General features: G+C 41.6%; 2 protein-coding genes across 2 annotated transcripts; both read left to right on the forward strand.

The window, feature by feature from the left end:
- The first annotated feature begins 298 nt into the window (after positions 1–298).
- On the forward strand, positions 299–12,077 carry MED6 (mediator complex subunit 6). The gene is made up of 8 exons (XM_030950152.1): positions 299–355; positions 5,487–5,646; positions 6,642–6,733; positions 8,935–9,017; positions 9,737–9,845; positions 10,297–10,412; positions 11,175–11,202; positions 11,583–12,077. Exons 1-8 carry the CDS (start codon positions 334–336, stop codon positions 11,708–11,710), a joined length of 738 nt encoding a protein of 245 aa, XP_030806012.1. The 5' UTR covers positions 299–333; the 3' UTR covers positions 11,711–12,077.
- A 4,268-nt stretch (positions 12,078–16,345) lies between these two features.
- LOC115904546 (disintegrin and metalloproteinase domain-containing protein 21-like) lies at positions 16,346–20,765 on the forward strand. The gene is given in 3 exon segments (XM_030950036.1): positions 16,346–16,376; positions 16,621–16,758; positions 16,819–20,765. Coding segments are annotated over 3 exon segments (2,649 nt in total). The 3' UTR covers positions 19,299–20,765.
- The last annotated feature ends 1,495 nt before the right edge of the window (positions 20,766–22,260 follow it).

Raw genomic sequence — 22,260 nt, forward strand, 5'->3', positions numbered from 1 at the left:
GACTGCAAAACTCTCGTATCTCCCCTTTTGAGCAAACAGCTCCGAACGAGCATGTCGTTCTGGTTATTCACCACTCAGGCGAAGCGCAGCTCACTTTTACTTGCGGCGGGACGCCGGGCCAGCGCAACCTTTCGCTTCAGGGAGGTGTTTCCCTGGCCAGCGACCAAGAGCCGGGACGAGGGGCGTTCTCCGGGCACATGGCAACCGCGCCGCCCCGCCTCCCCGCCCCGCCGCCGCTTCCTGCGCACCGCCCCCGGCCCCGCCTCCCCGCTCCAAGGCCGCTTCCTGCGCGCCGCCCCGCCCCGCCCCGCTCCGGACGTGCGCGGCGCGGCCATGGCGGCTGTGGATATCCGAGGTAGGCCCGGGGCTCGGGCGGCGCTCGGGGCTCGCTCCCCGCGGCTTCGGAGCTCTGCCCGCCGGCCTGGGCTCAGCTCCGTGCGCGTGGCAGAGCCCTCCGCGGGGCGGCCGCAGGAGGGGGTCGGTGTGGTAGTGTGTGGTGGTGGTCCTTGGAAGCTGGAACGGCCGGGCGGAAAAGCTGCCCAAAAAGCAGCTTTCTTGGATGTGCGGCAGGCTGCGAGCATGTGCTCAGGGCCGCCTGGGAAAACAAGCTTCCTTCTGGTAGACTCTGCCTTTTCAGGAGAGATCAAGAGGTCCTGCAATGAGATGGCGACGTAAGGGAGCAGCTAAAAAGAGAGTTCCCGCTCTGAAGTGTGGGAGAAAGTGGGAAGCCCTGGCGTGTGTGCGGGACTTGCACAGGACCAGAGCAGCGAGTGGGGCTGGTAATCTTCAGAACACTTCAGGTGGATGTGGTGAGGCAGGCGAGGTGTTAGGAAAGTCGGAAAGATAGCTTAAGTAACAAAAAACATTTGGGTGTGGAGGTGTGGAATCGGGGATATGAATTAAGAGAGATTATGTTTTAAAGAAGTGATATTTGACTGAAGTGTTAAAGAGTATTTATGTTGTAAACAAAGTAGAAGTTAAATTGTTGTGAAGAATTTGAGCTTTCAGAGAAGTGGGGGTTCAGAGGCCACAGGAAAAGAAGTTATTTTTCTCCATAAGAGTTTCTGGATGGAATAACATCAGAAGCCTGTGTGGTGGAGTCTCAGAGAATGAACAAGAGCAGGTATTTAGGAAAATCTCATGAATGGTCAGTTTTGATAATACCCCAGGTGTTTTCTCCTTTTTTGTCTTCAGATTCTTAATGGTTATGTGTAGTCCTGTGTGTTTTTCTGGCTGCCTTGTTTGAGATTATACAAAGGAACTATGTAGACAATTAATGGAGGAGTGCTGTATTAAGTTATTAGCTGATGTGAGAACCTTCTCTCTTACTCCAGATAATTTAAGCTCCCTCAAAGTCTTTTATCTAATATAGTTCAATATATTAAGTAGATATCTTACAGACACCTCCACCACTGCCTTCTTCCTGGGCATAACTTCACTCTGAAATTCTCTAACTTCTCTCCCCCAAGCAGCAAAGGTGAACAGGGAATGGGGTTGTGATCAGTTCATGCATGTTGACACTGTCGCTCTGTCCTCCTCACCAGGAGGACTCTTGACAGCCTTCACTGCTCCATGGTGGGATCCCTCCCACAGGAGACAATCCTCCATGAATTTCTCCAATGCTGTTGTTCCGAAATGGGCTTTTTCACCTGGTAGAAGAAGCCCATCTACACAACAGAGTTGAGGTATCTGATTGACTGCTCTTAAATCCTGTACCAGCCTATATGTCTGAGAACAAGGCTTCTTTACAGGTATTATTCATATTGATACTCTGAGCAGCAATCAGTACTGTGCCCAGGATGTCCTTTTCAGGTTCCTTTGAGGTCTGGTTCGTTGGTAAGCAGATTTGAGCTTTACATGCTTTTTTCTTTGAGATGCATAGCTATACACAGTTCTCAGAAAAAGTTACTTGAGCATTCAGCTTGCATGGTAAGTCTTGTCCTGACAGTGGAAGGGGACATTCTAGCATATAGAAACTTTGAGTCAGTTTAATATGCCAATTGGGACAGTCCATGAGCTGTAAGAATGGCCATAAAACCCTTTTTCCCATTGCCCCAGCAATCTATATTGTAACTTTACTAAGCAGGGCCTTGCCTCTGTTTATTACTGAATGTGTGGCTCTGCTGTTGATCAGAAGTCTGTTGTTTCATTTTCTGATTGTACTGGAGCTACAAGGTCTGCCAGGAATGCCTTGATGTTTTCCACCAGTCCCCTCCTTTTTTAGTCAGAAATAATGTTTACATCTAATTGTCCCTTCCTGCCTGCCAAGAGTACATTGATTCAGGCCAAAGGGTGGGAGCCCTTTCAGACCCCAGTGCCTCCTGCCTATTGCTCTGCTTTCACCTTCTTTAGTACCATTCTCTTTTTCTTCACTGTAAACAGGAATTGAATATAGCCTGCATAACTCCCCCAGTTAGGGTATTAGTCAACATGATAGTTTCCAAAAGCTGATACATTCCAATAAAGCAGATTTAAGCCTAGCCACTTTGATTAAGTACTTAAAAAATGAATGGGACTCGGGTAGGGGTGAAGCTGATAATAGTGTTCCCTGAATTTGAGGGACAGAAAGGTTAGAAATTAAGGTAGAATGTTGGATGATCAATGGGTCTACCTATGAAAAACCATCCCAGATTTCTCTGCATGACACATCAAAACTAGTAATGAAAAATCCAGAATTTTGCAGCTCTGAAAAGTTGTGTAATTTTACTGTGTATCCCTTTGGGCCTACCATCATGTGGGACTATCATTTAAATTCAAAATAGATATTACTGAAACGACAACAACTGCATTTTCACCAATCCAAGAGTATTAAAATACTTTATCTCCACAAATTTTTGAAATCAGGCCATGTGTGGTCTAAAATACAGGTCATCAAGAAATTTTGTTTAATCCATCTTGGTGTCTGAAATTGGCAGAAGTAATAATGCCGATCAATATTCAGCACTTAAACCAACCTGCTCACAATTTTTAAGTACCTTCTCTGCAGGATGGTTATCTTGGTTACACAGGCAATCCCTCACTTTTCTAAAATTACCAAGATTTCTGCAGCACCCAGAGCTGGGTCAGGATGGACAAGTGCCCATTGTCACAGTGACCATGGCCTCTGACCTGCCTTACCCTCTGGGCCAGCTTTGAGGCTACTTTGCCAGGTGAACATGACCTGGCAGCTCTGCAGGGCCTGGCAACTCGTGGGGCTGCTTGGCCTAGCTTGTATTGTGCTTGGCGTCGGGAGAAATGTGAACAAAGTGCTCCAGCGTGGGTCCCCCAGAGGGTCACAAGTCCTGCCCACAAACCTGCTCCAGCTTGGCCTCCTCTGTCCAAGGGACCAGAGGTCCTGTCAGGAGCCTCCACCAGCGTGGCTTCCCATGAGGTCACATCCTCCCTCGGGCATCCACCTGCTCCAGTGGGGCGTCCTCCAGGGGCTGCCACTGGATCTCTGCTCCACTGAGGGGGACAGCCACCTTATGGTCTGTGCTTGTCTCTGTAGGACATAGGGCAGCTTGCAGCAGCTTCTCACTGAAGCCAGCCCTGTAACTCTCCCTACCAAACCTGGTCAGGCAAACCCAGTACTCTGTCAGGCTACGTTACTGTTCCTCTTGCTTTGTCAGAGCATAGTGATGGGCTCCCTGACCAATAAGGCCAGGTTCAGCACATTGTGTGAATTACTCTTCTTTTTTGCCATGAATTGCTGGCTTGTCTTCCAAATTGTCTTGAAATTCATGACAGATTGGCAGTATTGTCACAAGCACTTTACTTTTGTGTCTGTGATACAAATTCCACAAGAAATGCTTTGCACAAGATGTTCTATTTTTGAAAGGAACAGGGAAGCAGGAATGCCATCCTTTCTTATACCCAAAATAAACAGTACACCCTTCAGTAAGACAGCTATGCCAGGTTCATGGTTTGTTTTATTCTTCCTCTCCTCTTCCCAAGAATAGTTAAAAGAACAATCCTGCTAGTTACAAAGGCAATTATAAATACTGGCACTAAGCAGCTGTGGATAATTGAATCTTAGAGTCCAGCTTTATATTCCATTTTACGATACATTTATCAGTCTACATACTGCATGATAGCTATATATATATATATATATATCTAAAGCTCGCCTGACAATCCTCTGAGAAATGTAGATATTGTTAATCATACAAACAAAGAAAGTTTGTATTTGAAGTATAATGTGAGAGCTTATTATGAGAAGAATGCAAGTGCTTAAGATTTTAAGATTTTTTGGAAGGCGAGCTCTTTTGCATTTGAGTGGCATTTGGAATAAACAGCATTACCACGACTTGGGTGCTTAATAATGGATCTTAGTGCTGTGTTTCTGAGATTTCCTTTTCTGTAGTGAGGAGAGAGAATAGTCTATGTGAAATAACTTGAATGCCTCTAGACTCCTCCATCCCTTTCCTTGCCTTGCATGAAACGGTTGGGCTAAAAATTCTGACATTAGCAAGGAAAAATGGTTTACATGTAGCTATTTCTGTTGCATTTTCCCTGGTTTGCTAAGCAGGTAGTGTTGCTTTATAACGCTTCCTCAGAGAAGCTGCTAGTAGTGTATGAGCTGACATTTTTGAAAGTGATCTGATGATCCTTGAGCATGCTGAATTGTCACAGAAGTAAAATATTCTCATTGGAATGATAACTGGGAGTTCAGGGTATGCATATAATGTGTGAACTTTAGGGAGTGATTCCTGTGAGGAGGGAATTTGAGATCTTCAGTCAGTCTTCAGTGATTTCTCATCACTTAGGGTTTTTTTAAATCTAAACAATGCATGTCTCTTCCTACTTTCTTGTGTCAAGAAATTCTGTTTGCTGCTGCTGTGATTTAATATCAGTGAATTTCAGGGTTTTTTTCCAAGGTTCCTCCTGGATCTCCAGTGTTAGCAAATTTGTTGTCTGTGGAACTGGTTGTTGACACTGGTTTCTTTGATGTGCCTGAAGAACATTTTGCTGCAGCGTGATAACAAAATGCAGGGACTTTAATTCATATTTCCCTAAATCTGTAAGAATTTAACTGGCCTATTATGCCTTGTAGCTTATAAAGTATGTTCATTTAAAAAGCTTGCTTTTTTATGTAATTGTTAGTGTTCAGTAGTTTGATACCTGTAATATACACTGAGTTATGGAACAAGGAATTTGCTGTAGGCAATTTGGCAGATTAATTTATAGTCAGGAGTAGAATCTCTTGTTCAAGGTTACTGGGAAGCATCTGCCCAAAGATAGCATCTTTGTGTTTGCTGTTGTTTTTTGGGTTGTGTTGGGGTTTTTTTTGTTTTGCTTGTTTCTTGTATACTGCTAAGAAACCTGCAGAATGTTAAAGGTTATCAATTATTATTTGAACTCTATGAAATACTTCTTTCTTGTTAATTGGTGTGTTTGTGTTCCATCTCCTTTCTCTGCTGTAATTGTTAACTGCTGTCAATTTACTCATGGATGTATTTGTAGTGGTTTTGACTGCTTTGATACTCAATGTAGATTTATTTTCCCAGATAATCTGTTGGGGATTTCCTGGGTTGACAGCTCCTGGATTCCAATATTAAACAATGGGAGTGTGTTGGACTATTTCTCAGAGCGAAGTAACCCTTTCTATGACCGAACATGTAACAATGAAGTCGTCAAAATGCAGCGGATGACCCTGGACCATTTGAAGTAAGTTGTAATTTGCATCTGGTTGATGTGCAGTATCCCTTGTCCCTCCATTCAGAGGCTTTGGTGACTGAATGGAAGCATGCTGGAAAGCTCATTCTGTTCTGTTTTTAGTCTCACCACTTTCCAGCAAGGCCAGCTTTTTCTGTGTTTGGATGTTTTCTACTTCTTCTTATGCCGTCTCAAGGAGGTGTTAAGCTTGAAGGATTTTGTGTATCTTTTGAGATTCCAGTAAATCACCCTTTAGATATTTCTCTTACATAGAAAAGCTGTCTTCTCTCATCCTCCCTGCTCAACAGCACCTGGGTAGTGTAATGTACTTAAATGTTTTTTCTGCAGTTAATAGAGTTTATGTTAGGGGATACTTTGAGTTCATAAATAGTTTGTGTTTCCATATACTGCTGGCTGTGGGCCATAATTAGTACATAATTCCTCCAAAGAGCTGGCTTTTTAGTACGGATAATAAGAGTAGTGAGTGTTGTAAATAAACTGATCACATATGGTTGTGTGTTGAGATTGCATGTGCAAGTTAACTTTCTTTTCAGTTCCCCATCTGCTATGCTGAGCACAAGCGAGTTGTTTGAGAACTATTTAAAGACTCCACAATATGATAGGGAGTTTGCAATCAGAGCTAGAAGTCCATTGGTAAAGTCACTTGTGCTCAGTGTGATTGCAGAGAGGCCTTTACACACATCACACACCAGTTCTTTGTTGCTGTATTTAAACGACATCTCCATGATGATAGATTGTTAACTTTCTTGCTATTTATCTGTTGCTAATATATTCCACTTGTGTCAAGTTGTTATAACTCTCTTTGTCTATGCACCTAGGGTTTGATAGCTCAGGAAAATCTTTTGCCTTTATTTACTGCACATTATAAAGAAGAGCTTTCAAAGCATCAGAACTTTGTTGGTTTATTGCCCGGCCCTTTAGTCACTCTTCATGTCCTACAGATTTTACTTGGAGGAAGATGCTTACTCTGGTTGTTTCTTTCTCAGCCAGATGGTTGGAGTGGAGTACATCCTTCTCCATGCTCAAGAGCCCATTCTCTTCATTATCCGAAAGCAGCAAAGGCAATCTCCAACACAAGGTACTGTCACTCACTTCTTGCCCCTGTTGAGAAGCCAAATCAGTCAGTTGTTTTTACCAGTTCCTAAATTGTGTCTAAGCATTTCTGCTTCCTCTTTTCTCTCTTAATCTCCAGTCTAACTGGGAGGGTATGAGGCTTTGTAGTGGGGAGATCTTTTCTGCAGCAGTTCCCTGCAGTGTGCCAGCAGCAGGGAGTGCCATCTTGTGGGGAAATGGGAACAGCAAATGAGAGAGTGCTGCCCTGTGCTACATTTTCCTACAGGAAATTGCTAATAGCATTCATTCCATTTATCTGTTAGGCCATGCAAGATTGTCCATATCTTGTTGTGATGGAGTCTTGTGGTAACGGCACCATTCCTTCCTACAGTGTCATTTTCCAGTTTTTAAATCAAACACCTTAGCTTTTTTTCCCCATCTGCATGCAACTGGCTTTGTTATTCCTTTTTAACCTTGAATTTGTTTGTGTATGTGTGATTAATCAAACATGTAGCCACATTTCAATAGTTATTGGATTATCTTATCTGTTTACTACATCTTCATATAACATAATTTAGGTTATTTCAGAGTAAGCTTTGTAGGAAAGAAAGGCAGGGTTAGTGCTAATTATTTCTTCTTTTTGTTAGGGGTTTAGGTTCTGTATATGCATTTTGGTCTTTACAGGGCTTTGTCTTGTCTTGTAATGTTTCTTATTTGCTTATATCAGATAATAGTCTGTTTACATTGCAGTTCCAAACTGAGAAAACATGTATGATTGATTCTTTAGTATGTTGTTTTATTTCTTTACTAGAGATTTTCAACATAGCTTCTAAAAGTGAGTATAGAATTATTATACAGCCCTTAATTTCTGGCTTTGACACCTTTCAGATTGAGACTGGAGTTGGAGCTACCACAGTATGTGTGTTTAGACTTATGCTGTAAGGCAGATGTATGTTTGGTGGAACTTAACTGAGACTTGTTTTCCCACTGTGACTGTAAAGTTTGTGCTGGGTACCTTAATTAAGTTGCATAGTTTCCTAGCTGAGATGTTACCATGTGTTTTATTTCATCAGTGTACAAAAATGAGTGTATTTGAGACATGGGAATGGAGATGTAAAACTGAGAATTATAGAGTTCATAGCTAGTGTTGAATACTCAAATATAACTGATGCAGGCTTATCTCATGACTTCTGTGTGTTTTTAAAACAGATGTATTTATATTTGAAATTCTTAAAGACTGTTTGAAGTGATATTAGAAAACTCTTTAGATCAATGATTAGGGAGAGTTGCCTGTCTAGGAGAGTAGGCCCTGGTACAGAGCTGTGAGACAATAAAACTGCAGTTCTGTGTCTTGCTGCATTTGTAAAGAAGTGCTAAGCATCCTTCTTTTTTCAAGGAGAAGTGGGTGCTGGCTGTAATATGCACCCAGCTGTCTGGGACCACTAATTTAAGTAGGTGTCCATGCTTCATAAAATGCAAGTACTGGATGAATTGTTAGTAGAGATGGAGGAACTGGAACAGACATGTATGTGCACAGGTAACGTCCTTAGGAATGTGAAGCTGGGAGCATTGCTATGGTTTCTCAATTGAACAATGTTTGGCAGAGTTACAGAGGCAGCTGTAATGTTCCTCTGCACTGCAGCTCCAATGAACAAGAATTTTTGATTGGTCAGTAGAGGTTCCAAATCTGCTTTAGCAAATGCCCTTGGAAGGTAGTCTTTTTTTGGCAGAATGTTACTAATTTAGAAAAGCATGCTCTGTGTGTGCTTCACTCCATTGGGTCTGGGAAATCTAGCTGAGAGGATTGTAGAAGTTAGAGAAAACTTGAGTCCAGAACAATGATCTCTTACATTGTAGTGGGCTTCTATTGGTAGCCAAGGCTAGTGGAATTACTTCCAGAGCAGTTCACTTGACTAGTAGTAGCTCTAGTATACTCTGAAAACCCCAGTTCTGTGAAGCAAATCATTTGCTTGCAATAGGACAGGACTTTACAGTACATGCTTTTCTATCTGTAAAGCAGACATTGGTTTTTTCTCTCCTTATCAGTCTGTGCGTAAGGTGCAAATAAAGCACCTTGAAGGAAAAGGTTAACAAGAGAAAATTTTGTGATAAGAGAAACATTGCAATTTCTCAGTCGCTGCTACGACTGAAATTCAGCAACAAATAGAGAGTCTTCAGTCAGAGCTTGAAATGGATTCCACGTTTTTCTTCTTTTCATTCCCACAGTTATGCCATTGGCTGACTACTACATTATTGCTGGAGTGATTTATCAAGCACCTGACTTGGGATCTGTCATTAACTCCAGAGTTGTAAGTGTTCTGTGCATTTGATGCGTACTGGTTTATATCCGTTTTTACTTTTGGTTGTCCCCCAGGCTGTTTAAATATCTCCTTCACTATTCTGAGGAAAGATCTCGTGTAGTAAGGGTACAGTAACTTAAAACAAACCCCACTGGTTAATATTGTGTGCATCCCACATGAAAATGCAAGTTCTTGTGAGAGTGCAGTATTGCCCAGAAATTAGGATACATTGTTTAAGGATGAGGAATCAGAATAAGCGAATACACAATTGGCAGAACAGCATGAAGTTTGAATAATCAAAATTTTAAAATTATTTGACATATGTTTGAAATAGTAATTAAATACATTAAAAAAATCAGTGAAGCTTGCTTTGGAAAGTTAACGTTAAGCTAATATTATATTTATTTTTAAATGAGGCTTATGTTTTTAATTGATGTGGTATTTCTTCTTAAATTGGATGCTCAAGTTTATTTTGATTCCTTCTATTCTTGTAAATTATTAGTTTTTTGCAAGTTTTTCTCTGTCATTTTAAAAAAGCACTCCAGAAGAGCCTTGTGAGAACCTGTTAAAGAAATTACATTCTCAGTCCAAAACTAGATATTCCAAGTTCCCTTCCCAGAACAAAAATGAATATAGAGTATTAATTTTAAAATACCTATCTTCAAAAATTTACATTGTGTTTTCTCCTTGAGTTGTGAACTCAATGCCTTACATTCTTGTTCTGAAAGCTCACTGCAGTGCATGGAATTCAGTCTGCTTTTGAAGAAGCTATGTCCTACTGTCGCTATCACCCATCCAAGGGCTACTGGTGGCATTTCAAAGATGAGGAAGAACGAGGTATGATTGCTAGTTTCTCCTCCATACTTTGGAGAGGAAAGGAATGTAGGGAAAAGCTTGAGGCAATGCGCAGTGATGGTGGACAAGTGAGATGAAGTTTCTGAAGGGTGAGTTAGGGCTCTCTACCAGGTGAAAGGAATTTTGCCCTTCTGTGCTGGTGGGAATGAATGTCGAGGCATAGGTGGGAGATGAATAATGAACTGTGTGTCAACAAAGTGGGCAATTCTTGAACCCACTGGGGACCAAAACACATTTTCAGAAGCAAACCAGTTTCTCAGGAGGTAAGAATCATCCTTAATGTGTCTTCCACCGAAAAAAAACAACCTATGTCAGTAAGAAAATGGAGGAAAAGTTCAGAGGAGAGACAAATACCAACTTGTCATACCACAAAGAGCTGCTAAGAGAAAATAAATTTTAATACATCTTTCTCTGATATTTCTGTGACTTGCAGAGAAAACTAAACCAAAAGCCAAGAAGAAAGAAGAACCAAGCTCTATTTTCCAAAGACAACGAGTAGATGCTTTGCTTTTAGACCTAAGACAAAAGTTTCCACCCAGATTTGTCCAGGTATGACACTCAAAAGCCACAGTTTTACCGTAACTTGGAACTTAAAAGACAGTCACATAGGTATTTAAACAGGAGAAACTGAATGGGAATTTTGTGTATTTCTGCAATAGTAACATGGATTAGATCACAAACTTGACATGGAAGACTCATAATAGTGTGTAGGATCTCTATTTGTAATCACTGGAGTCCTTAAGGCCTTGGCAAAACTATGAGAGTGAATGTTATTATACACCTTCCTTATCTGATCACAGAGGGTCTGTTCTCAGCTATCTGATGTTGCTAATGCTTCCAGTTTCCTCCTTTGTGAACTCAATCAAGCCCCATCACAGTATTTTTAGTTACTCCATTGTTCTAGAGACTCATTAGTTTGTGTGGAAATTCTTGGCATTCTGTGAAGTTGTTGTGGTTACCTCTGATTGTCTTTGGTAGCCATTTGTTCCACCAAGTCTTCTGCTTGGGAGCAAAGGAAATTATATTTACAGCATCTCACAAAAGTGCTCCTCAGCCAGTCCTGGGAAAGACTGGCTCAGTGCATATTTTAGTTTTTAATGTTTTTCAGTTGTCAGAGGGAAAACTGGATGTTATAAAATATTAACTGGATTTTGTTTAAAGTGTATTTAGGGACCCATTCTACCCTCGCTTCTTGAATATAAGAGTGCAAAATGCTTTTACTTGCATTTAATTCCTAAATTAATGGCAGGAAGTGTTGAGAATTACAACTTTGGTTCCACTGATGTGTTGGTTTTTTTTCTTCCCTCACAGCAAAAGCCTGGAGAAAAGCCTGTCCCAGGTAAAACTGTAATATTTTCACAAGACTTTAAAAATAGACTCTGTATGCAGTATCTTTCAGTTGCTATGTAAGCTCTTGCTGCTGCTGCTGTGAGGTGGTTTGGAATTCTGACATTACCAAATTGTGCAAAGTAATGGATAAGAGTAGAGACTTTGAGTTGATCATAGGCAACCTCCAAACAGAAAATGCATGAACTGTATCACTTCAATCTCTTCCACCTTTTAACTGATATAAGCATGAATTTATTCTCTGCTTATCATTCTTACACCTTTGAAATTAATGTTGCGCTTGTGGCATTAACAATATTTTCTAAATATTCTGAAGAGTGTTTTAGGAATGAAAATCAGAGGTTTAACTTTCTTTTGCTGTTACATCTTTAGTGGATCAAATCAAGAAGGAACCAGAACCAGTCCCTGAAGCTGTCAAGACAGAGGAAAAAGAGACTGTAAAGAATGCTCAGAGTGCTGGTGCTAAAGGACCACCTGAAAAACGAATGAGACTCCAGTGAAAGGAGAATCTATTGCACATCTGGATTAGTCAGAGCCTGGAAAACATAGGATTCTTGCTGTCTTTTCTTTATATTTAAGCTCTTCCACTGAGACTGATAATTCAGGGACTGAGATCCCTGTGACAGCTTTTTCTGTAGAAACCTCTCATGCAAATGTTAATGTCAGGATGTGAGATGCCTCAAAGGAGGCAGTCATCATCTTATTTTGAATGCTGACTTCTGAGAATGGACATATTCAGCAGCCTCCTGAAGACTTTACAAACTCCTGCATCCTTTGTGTCTGGGTTTCCTATGTAAAAAGAAAAAAACCTTTTGTATATAAAAAGGAATTGGAATTCTTGGCAAATAAAATTCCTGGCTGCTGGAATGTTTTCCTTAAATGTATACCTTTTTAGTAGCAAAATATGTCATATGTGCTGGCAGCTTTTTTTTTTCCCTGGACATTGGAATGTATTGTCTTCTATTTTGAGGAAGAAAAGTTAGGTTACCCACTACAAATTGCTGCGCCTCTAGTGTGCTTGGGATAGAGATAGAAGATTTGCTAACTGGACCCTCAAATCCTTGTAGTTAGATGTCAGAAGGGTCTCAGTTTCTAGATATTCTTGGACAAGGGTTTTACTTAATGGTTAAGCTGATAGTTTATTACAGAAGTTAGTGTTTTGGGAGAGAGATTTATGGTGTAAAACAGGCTAAGATTTCTTGATGTGACACACTCAGTGAAGTTGTTTATATTTTTAATTTTCCACTGTAACTCAAATACATCAATCACGTCTCTTCCTCTGTGCTCCTGGCACTCCCTTGTTCCTTTATTAGGCATATGCCTTTCAGACTTGCGGAAATGGGACAGTGGAAGAGAAACATCACTGACACCTATACACTTATTTAAGCACATTGCTTACATAAACTTTTTTTTCTCAGAAAAATTAGAAATAATCTGTTGAAAAGAAATTACTATTAGTTTGGTTTTGGTTTTTCACTGAAGTAATGGAGTGAACCTTGAAATAGTTTGCTTTCTTTCCACAGCTGTCACCTATTTTCATGCAGTAAACTGTAGTCAGCAAGAAAAAGGTTTGTACACAGCAACCAAAATGTAGATAGGCAGAAAGACTAAAGTATGCTTAGATAGCTGTGTCAAATTTATCTTCAGATTACAAGACACTCTTTTTCAGTAGCTTAGCTCTCCAGTCAGATCAGTTTATTACTGAATGATAGAAAGACTTGTCAGGTCTATTTGTCACAGAATAATAGAAAGATCCATGTCAGTTTTGTCATATAATCCAAAGATGAAATGTTAAAAGATGCAGATATGCCAATAGCTGTTCTCAGTTAATGTAGATACCGATCTGAAATTCATATATTTGTGTACTTGAGTGTGTATTTAGGTTTATTTCACACCTGGATCAGGTTTGAACAGCCATTTCTCAAAATGTTGATAAAAGTAGATAAGAAAATAGTGTGAACTATCAGATCAAGTGAAAATATAGAAAGCAGTTACTCTGGGATGCTCAAAACCAGACAAGGTGGTGTGAATATACCTAGAACAAAAGGGGTTTCATTCTTTGTTGTATTACAGAAATTCCTCTGAAAGCAAGTAGTGGAAGAAGCACAAAAGCCATTCCCTCATCCACTCCCATGAAGGAAATGCAGGATTTCCAGAAACGAGACATGATTGGTGAGGCACTTCAGCAGTCCTTGCTGTTATGGCCAGAATAAAGTCCTTGGAAATGGCCATTACATGAGCTGAGAACCTGTATGTAATTTGGGAAAAGTTAGCAAGACAGATGACAGACTGCACTTGATGAACATCTAGGATATTGGGCTTCAGTTGTGTGGGGTTTTTTTGGTTTTTTCCTTTGGTTTTTTTGGTTTTTTTTTTGGTTTTTTTTTTGTTTTGTTTTGTTTTTTTTTTTTGGTTTGGTTTACTAGCAGAAGAAAGCTTGCTTATTGCTGAAGGCACGTACAGCTGCGGCAAAAAATGCATGCTACAATATAGTATGAGCAAAATACTCTATCAGTCGCTGGACTTCACCTGAAATAAAGTGTGTTGTGCAAGTCAATGTCTGAAAAGGAATTTCCCTAAAGTAGAAGGGTTTGATTAAGGGCAGTAAAATGAGTAGGACAGAGTTTCTTCTATGATGGCCCTGGGAAGACAAATATTAAGTATTTAGAAAAGTGAGTAGTGAAACAAATAGGAAAGTAGAGGACTCTTGTTCCGTCTTGTAGTACAAGAAGAGAGGGACATGTAAATGAAAGTGAATTGGAGTTACATTTGGACTGAACCATTATACTCCACGCTCAGAATTTGACCTGATCAGAGATAAGGGTGGAACATGAAGAGGCAGAGTGTCCTCACATTCATATCAGCAGCCTTTCTGTCTTCTGCAGAAATGCTTGGTGTTGGCTGGTGTCAGAGGGCGTTAAAAGGGATGGATTCTTGGTCTGATCCCGTCTGAGTTAAAGTGCCAGCATCTAAGCTATTGAGAGGATAGCAAATGGCTTCTGTTCATGAAACAAGCATTTGAATGTGATAAACCTTTCCCAGGGGAACAATCTTTCCGTGAGCAAACTACATTTTAAAACAGTAAGAGATGTTACCAGTATGTCGATTTCCTAGTAGCTGTCTAGTGCCGAAGGTTTGCTGTACGAGGAACTGAAAGATCTGATCCTGTTACTCACTGACCAGATATTCGACAATAATTTCATCACTTAAGTGAGCTGAGATATTAATTTACTGAAGTGACATTACGTCAGATATTACTTTTGAAATGTTAAGCAGATTCTTATAGTCAGTAATGTTTTTCAGTGCATGAGAATCCAAACCTTTTCTCTCTTGGTATAGAGTCTGACTGTGAAGTCCAAAGTCCTTCCAAAGGATGTTCAGTATTTCTAGCTTGTAGATGAAAGGGAAAGAAGCAAGCACTTCTGAAATCTGTTTGTGTGTCACTTTCTTCTGTATAAAGGAGAGATTTAGATGAACAAGAGAACTAGCTCTACTTTTTGCTCTTAGTTAATAACCATTTAGACTTCAAAAAGGCTTTTCTTTGCCTAAATCATGGAGTAGCAAGAGCTGAAAATTACCTGGAACTCTAGCAGAAACAATTTTCCTCAGAGCCTGAAAGTACATATAAATGATTGCATACCCACGAACAGCCACGCATATTGGTATGTACGCACGTGTATATGTACAAGTGCATGCAAAAATCCAGCCAGATTGTAGGAGAGGGGCCCTCTGTCTGCCTCAGTTTACTGTGTAAAGCTAATGGTATCTCAGGTGCAGTAGAAATACTGTCTGTCATCTTTTCATTAAGTAAAGTCTGACCAGGCTATATGTTGCTCTCACACATTCCTCTTTGCCACTTTGCCCCCATACTTCATATTTTGGTAGCCCTTTCCTAGGGAAGAAAGTTAGATGCCATCTGGTCAGTCATTATGTTTTGTTTGCCAGAGCAAGCTGTTCTTGGAGCAAGAAGGGTATAGGCAATAGGAGGGACAAGGCAAAGGGGATAGATTAGCTTTATACTAGTATTTTGAGACCTGAGTATTTTCTACTCTTAACTGTATAGCTATGTTTATATTAAAAGAGAAAGTAAGTAGTAGGCAACTTCATGTTGAGGGATGGAAGGGGTGGGAAGGCATGACTTGCAAATTGGCAGAGTGATTTAGTAGGGTCTTTTGTATAACTTAAGCAGTGATCGCACAGCAGAAGTTTGTATTTAAAAATAGCACTACAGACTGCGCGCAGATTATGTAACAGGATTTTCCATTACTGTGGCCTGAGTTATATTTATTTCAAGAGACATAATCTGATGTAATACTCAATACTGAAATGCAAAACTGATAATTGAAAAATAGCAGAGAAGCATTCAACAACTAACTACACATAAAAGACCTCACCAGAAACAGTTTCTATAATTTTAAAACCAACAGGAAAATAAATCTAAGGCTAAAATAGATAGGTCATGAGTTTGAGTGGGTATCTAGAAAGATCTTCCTAGATGGATCCTAATAGAAGCAGGCATCCTGTATTCATTCCTTTTAACTGAGGTAGTGTATAACGAGGTCTGTGCTGCTAATGCTGGCCATGCTTGCAAGGTACCAAACCACAGAATCAAGCACCTTTGGACAATAGTTGGTAATCTCCACAGGTTAGGCCTGCCATGTGCACAGCATAAGGTACCAGCCCTCTCAGGACCCTGGGGCATAAGGCAGCAGAAGGAGGCTCTGAGCATTCTGCCAGCTGCTGCTTTCTTCTTGCCCAGCCTCCAGAGGGGCAGTGCCTATCTTCAGTAGTTTGAAATGTTAGGTGTTGCTGCCTGTGCCAGGGTGATGGCCAGCACACAGAAGTTGGTGACAAAAAGCAGGATTCCTGAGATCCATATGGGATGGTAGAAGGATACACCTCCTGCAGTTGAGAAAGATAAGGGCCGTAGCAGGTTGGACTTCATCCCAAACATGCTTGCAGTGCTGAAAAGAAAGTTGTAAAGAGTTCCTAAAAGGTAATAGCTGGGGCTATGTTGAATCCCAGCACTATGTGCTGGAAAACCAGTGTGCATATCTGTGTTGTGGAGGACATCCTGTCTTACCACAACCCAGATCACTGTCTTACGGTTGTGTCTTGCCAGAGCTGTACCCAAAATGGGGATGGTAGTCAGTGGTAGATGTACCTGTAAGTGTTCTCTTTCCAGTGCTATGAAGTCACAAGTCTTTAGAGAGGACACGATGTCCTCTGCTGCGTAAGGAAAATGAATGCTGCATAAGTGCTGTCTGTAATTAAGGTGCATTGTTGTAGGTATGTAGCAGCTGTGGTGTAGGTAGGGTTGAGGATTTTATACTTGGTACTATTAGTTTACATCTATATTCTAGAACATAGTGGAAGTGAATTCTCCCCTGGTTCTACCTTTTTCTTGGAGGGTGTGTATGCTGTAGTAGGGACGTGCTAAGGTCACCACAGGGAATATTTCTGTACTTACTGTCCTTGCTATGTCTGCTCAGGAGGAGAAATACCCATTAATTTGAAATTAAGATTATTAAAAGCTGGGAACGTGTTTGTGAGAGGCAAATTTACTGATTCCTTCTCACAAGAGCCTCTGTTCTTGCTCAAAGAGCAGGGTGGGCTGCCTGGAGGCGCCCGGGCAGCGCTCGGCGATGCCGCAGGTGCCGTTTCCTGGCGAATGGCCCCGGCCCGGCCCGGCCGGCACGGCGGCAGTTGGAGTCTCGGGACGGTTCCGCCCGGGCTGGGCCCTTCCAGGTTCTATCCCCGCTCGGGCGGGGGCGGCCGGTGCCGGCGGCCGCGATGGGGCCGCTGCCGGGGCTCCTGCTGCTGCTGCTGCTGCTGGGCGTGGCGGGGTGCTCCGGGGCCCGGGCGGCCCGGCCTGCGGAGCCGCGCGCCGCGTGGGTGACGGTGCCGCGGCAGCTGAGCGCCCGCGGCGGCGACGGCGCCCCGGGCCTCTCCTACTGGCTGAACGTGGGCGGGCGGCCGCGGGTGCTGCGCCTGCAGCCCAGGAGGGGCCTGGTCTCCCGCCCCTTCACCCTGGTCACCTACGGCCGGGACGGGGCCCGCCGGGAGGAGCACCCCTTCGTGCGGGACAACTGCTTCTACCAGGGCGACGTGGTGGGGAGCCCCGGCTCCCTTGTGGCCCTCAGCACTTGCAGCAGGGGCCTCCACGGCGTGCTCTGGGTGGAGAACGATACCTACCAGATCGAGCCCGTCCCCAATGATCCGGCCTTTCGGCACATTCTCTACCGCATGGAGGGAGACAACAGCTCCGAGGGAGCCAGCTGCGGACTGACGCCGGAGGTGCTGCAGCAACAAAAGGCTGTGCTGCCGTGGTTCAAGGCTCCCAAGTCAGCGGGGGAGTACGAAAAGCTGAGGGACTGGTGGACGCACATCAGGTATGTGAAGATGGTAGTGGTCGTGGACCACGTGCGGTTTGTAAAGTCAGGCAGGAGCAAATCCAAAGTCTTGAAGGACGTCATGCAAGTCATCAATGCTGGGGACGTTTTGTGCAAACAGCTTTCTATCCGGCTATTTCTTATAGGACTGGAGATCTGGACTGAAAAGAACATTATAAATGTTACTAACTCTATTCCCCAGGTACTTGGTGCGTTTAACGCCTGGAGAAAGTCAGACCTGTTACCTCGGATGTACCACGATGTTGCTCACTTATTTGCATATCAGTGGTTTGGAAGCAGCCTGGGATTAGCATATATAGGGACAGTGTGTGATAGCCACTGGGCAGCGGCTGTTATTTCCTTTACTGATAAAAAGATATCTTCAGTTACTATCACATTTGTCCATGAGCTGGGCCATAATCTTGGGATGGTCCATGATAAACCGGAATGTAATTGCAAACGCAAGACGTGCATTATGTATGAACACAATAGTGACACTGATTCGTTCAGTGACTGCAGTTACAAAGAGTACTTTGAGCTGGTTGTAAATGGTGCTCCGTGCCTTCGTCAGCCACCAGCACCTGGCAGTTTCTACACCGGGATAAGTGAATACTGTGGGAATAAAATAGTAGAAAGAGGAGAGCAATGTGACTGTGGTTCAGCAGCAAGCTGCCGAAGAGATACTTGTTGCCGCACAAACTGTACATTTACTGCAGGTTCAAGCTGTGCGGCTGGAAGATGCTGCAAGAACTGTAAGGTCCTTCCAGCAGGAACACTCTGCAGAGCGAGTACTGGCAGCTGTGACCTGCCAGAGTATTGCAATGGGATTTCCCCTCAATGCCCACTGGATGTATACCTACAAGATGGAACTCCTTGCAATGATGGTGTTTATTGCTATCAAGGAAAATGTTCTTCCCACAATGAAAAGTGCCAGCGTCTCTTTGGCAAACAAGCCAAGGTTGCCCCTTTAGATTGCTTTAAAGCAGTGAATACTCAAGGTGACCGGTTTGGGAATTGTGGTATTCGTGACAATATCTATTTTGCAAAATGCAGTACTAAGAATGTCTTATGTGGTAGGCTTCAGTGTGAAAACATAGTCATAATACCTTTCTTGCAGAACCATGTAACGCTAGTCCAAACTCCTGTTCGAGATAAAAATTGCTGGGGCCTCGACTATCACGTAGGGGTGCCAAGAGCAGATGTGGGAGCTGTGGAAGATGGCACACCATGTGGTAGTGATATGCTTTGTATCAACAGGACGTGTATGAGTGTATCAGTGCTGAACTACGACTGCAACATGACAAAGTGTCATGACAGAGGAATGTGTAACAATCGCAAGAACTGTCACTGTGAGTATGGCTGGGCTCCTCCATATTGTGAATCAGAAGGATTTGGAGGTAGTGTTGACAGTGGACCCGCTCCACCTAAGAAGGCTGAGAGAGCAAAAGTAAGACTAGCACTACTTGGGCTTTATTCTGTGTGTTTTGTTGGAATAGCCCTTTCCATCCGTTATAGGCAGAAAGTAGAGGCCCAATTCCATAGAATATTGCAGTTGTTTCAAAGACCAAAAAAAAAAGAAGTTCCTAAAGAAAAGTCGCCTGCTGGTGAGTTAAAATCCACCAAAGATAAAAAAGCAGTATCTTGGGATGCTATTGAGGAACTATCCTCAGGGCCATCTGAAAACTCATCAAAATAATTCAGCAGGTTCTGAACAGCTCTAATCTCATGTGATATCATTAAATTCAGAGTAAATCTTATCTCTGTATATTTTCTTTTAAGTTAATAAATGCAGGCAGTAAGGCATGCTGTTCTTTGTACCCTGAGCTCTTAAACTGATGTAGTTAAGTAAACCGCAGGTATTGTGTTTATACTTCATATCAACAGTATAAAAATGCAAACTTCTTAAAACAGGTGTAGATAGATGCTTTATGTGGTAGGATTCAGTGTGAAAACATAGTCAAAATACCTTTCTTGCAGAACCATGTAACACTAGTCCAAACTCCTGTTTGAGATTAAAATTGTTGGGGTTTCAACTATCACGTAGGGATGCCAAGAGCAGATATCAAACTACTTGCTACTCTACTTGCTTCAATTTCCTCCTTCACCTAATGTTTTCTTCAATTCAGTGAGAGAGATGTTTATGAACATCTTTTGTCATTGGTTAACAACCAAAAGAGAAAAAATTGCACTTGCAGTCTCCACTGGTTCTGTGGAGACTATTCAATTCTAGTCTATTCAATTCACATCTGTGACACACAAACAGGTAAGGAACAGGTATTGCAGTGAGACACAGCTGTCTGTTTCACAAGTGCTTACAGCTGTTTACAGGGAGCAGCCCTTCAGGAGGGAGGTAGATCATAGGGAACAGGGTCTTCCTTTTGTGGAAGAGTAGAGAAGGATTATCCAGATCACAACCAATAAGCACTGCATTTCTGAACTGTAAAATATATGTCAACAGTGTAGTAACACCAAATCTGGCATTTCACAAGAACAAATTCTGACAAGAACTGTCTGTGGGCCTCCCCAAGTTAACTGGATTTCTGAAGTATTTGGAATTATTCTGCAAGTGTCCCCTACCTAGAATACCTGCAATATTTGATAGATACTTTATCTGACTATCTCAGGGGGTTTCTTTCGGCTTTATTCTCTGATTCTTTCTTCAGCTATAACAGAATGTGTCCTTGCAGCTCTATGGAGTGCTACACAGAAGCATTGTCATTTTAATTTTTTAACACAACATAAAATATGTCTAACTTCTGAAAAATATTAGGGACATGGAAATACCATTCAGTAAGTTTTATTGTTATTATTTCTATTACAGTAGTAACTAGACCGTTCTATCAGATCAGCATGGAGAGGAGTCTGTTGTCCAGATCACAGTTAAAACTTTTTTTTAAAGGTGTTTCGGGATAAAGGGTTATAATACACTTGTCTGCTAACAAAAGAATTATTTGTATTTAGAAAATAAAGAGCACACTTTTAGCAAACATTCTGTAAAGGCAGGATAAGTACCCTAACACTTGGGAACACTTGGGAAGAAAGATATTGGTGACTCTACAAATTATTATGGTCAACTCTTGCTGCGTCCCAAATATACATGTTTTTAGAGTATGCATTTTCCTGTAATTTTTATGTGTATTTCTTTGGTGTCCTGTATCCAAAAAGGGCCAATTACCTTATGATAAGATGTGAAATACAAAGCATGTGATTCACAGTTTTTCCCAGCTTTTTGTGTAGAGCAAATGGGTCCTTAAATATTTATCTATGCTGTCTGCAGAAATGAGGTAACATATTGTTTGTTTAGGCTGTGCTTATTGTCATGATACAACAGGGATGGTTTTGATTAGATGATGAAAACTTGATCCTGCATTTATGTCAAAAGGCAAGATAACTGCCCTTGACTAACACCACATCTATTCCTCATAACCAGAGACCTCCTTTGGGGGATGGGGGAGCGGGAGGGATGTCCTATGAGAAATAACAATTGTAATTCAGGTATAGCAAACAAGGGATAGAAGACGGACAAGAGAGATGTGAATTAACTGAAAGATAGAGATAAGAAGTAACAAAAGCACTACACCCAGCACCTTCCAACTACCTGTGCACATCTAGTGCCTACTAAAACTTTTTTTTTATTTTGCTTTTTAAAATTAAAAAACTTTTTTTATTTTTGCTTTTTATTTTGCAGAAGTTTCAGGTTGCTACCTTGATGGCCTGCCGTTGTTGATCAATAGTATATTATAAATTGCCAAGTATAGATCTATGCTGAGACAGAGAAACACTGGAGTCAGGGAGTTCTTGTTTACAGAGCTGCACACTAAAGAGACAGAGGTGTAAATGAAAGCACAATTTAGCCCAGAAAGCTTACTTGCAAATGCAGTTTTCGGAAAGATAAAGTAATAAAATGCTGTAGCTTCTGTTTTTCTCTATCCTTAAAGATTGTTCTGGAAAACCAGGACTTAATTGGGAGCAGGCTTTCAATGAGCTTTGGATAAGAGTATTTCTGTATACTTTTCTCGCATTTCTTCTTGGGCCATATGAGCAAGACAAACATGTATCTCAAAAAATCCAGTTTGTTTCATAAAATGTGTAAGTTCCCTTTCTGAGATTTTTCTCCTTGAAAATATTGTTTCTGATTTCAACACAGCAATGAAAAACTTGATGTTTCTGGTGGTTTATTAGAAATGTCCCACTACTCTGAAGGTGCTATGAAGGTGCAGGTCTAAGTTCAGTCCTAATCTTTCTTGTTTCCTTTTTCCCCCCTCCTCGTTCTAACTGCATTTTAAAATGCTTTAAATGGATACGAGAACTAGGTTAATATGTAAGTCACTTGTACATGAAGAGGCAATTTGCAAATGTTGCTGCACTGTCTCCCAAGAAATGTGGGTCACTGTAGTTCATGAAATGGTGCTGGAGGAAATAAGAAGACACAACCTGGACTAGTGGAACCCCATTGCAGGGGGGTTGGAACTAGATGATCTTAAATGTCCCTTGCAAACCAAGGCATTCTCTGATTCTGTGAAATGGTCTGTGCCAGTGCAGTAAGGGTAGTAAGGCTTAGGTAGCTGTTAATATGTGGCAGGCCAGTGATAGATGATGCCTGGAGCTGCCTAGGACTAAGTTACAATAGACCCATATTTCTTGTTTGAAATCTCTTC

Source organism: Camarhynchus parvulus, chromosome 5 (assembly GCF_901933205.1).
Source record: "Camarhynchus parvulus chromosome 5, STF_HiC, whole genome shotgun sequence".
Taxonomy (NCBI): Eukaryota; Metazoa; Chordata; class Aves; order Passeriformes; family Thraupidae; genus Camarhynchus; species Camarhynchus parvulus.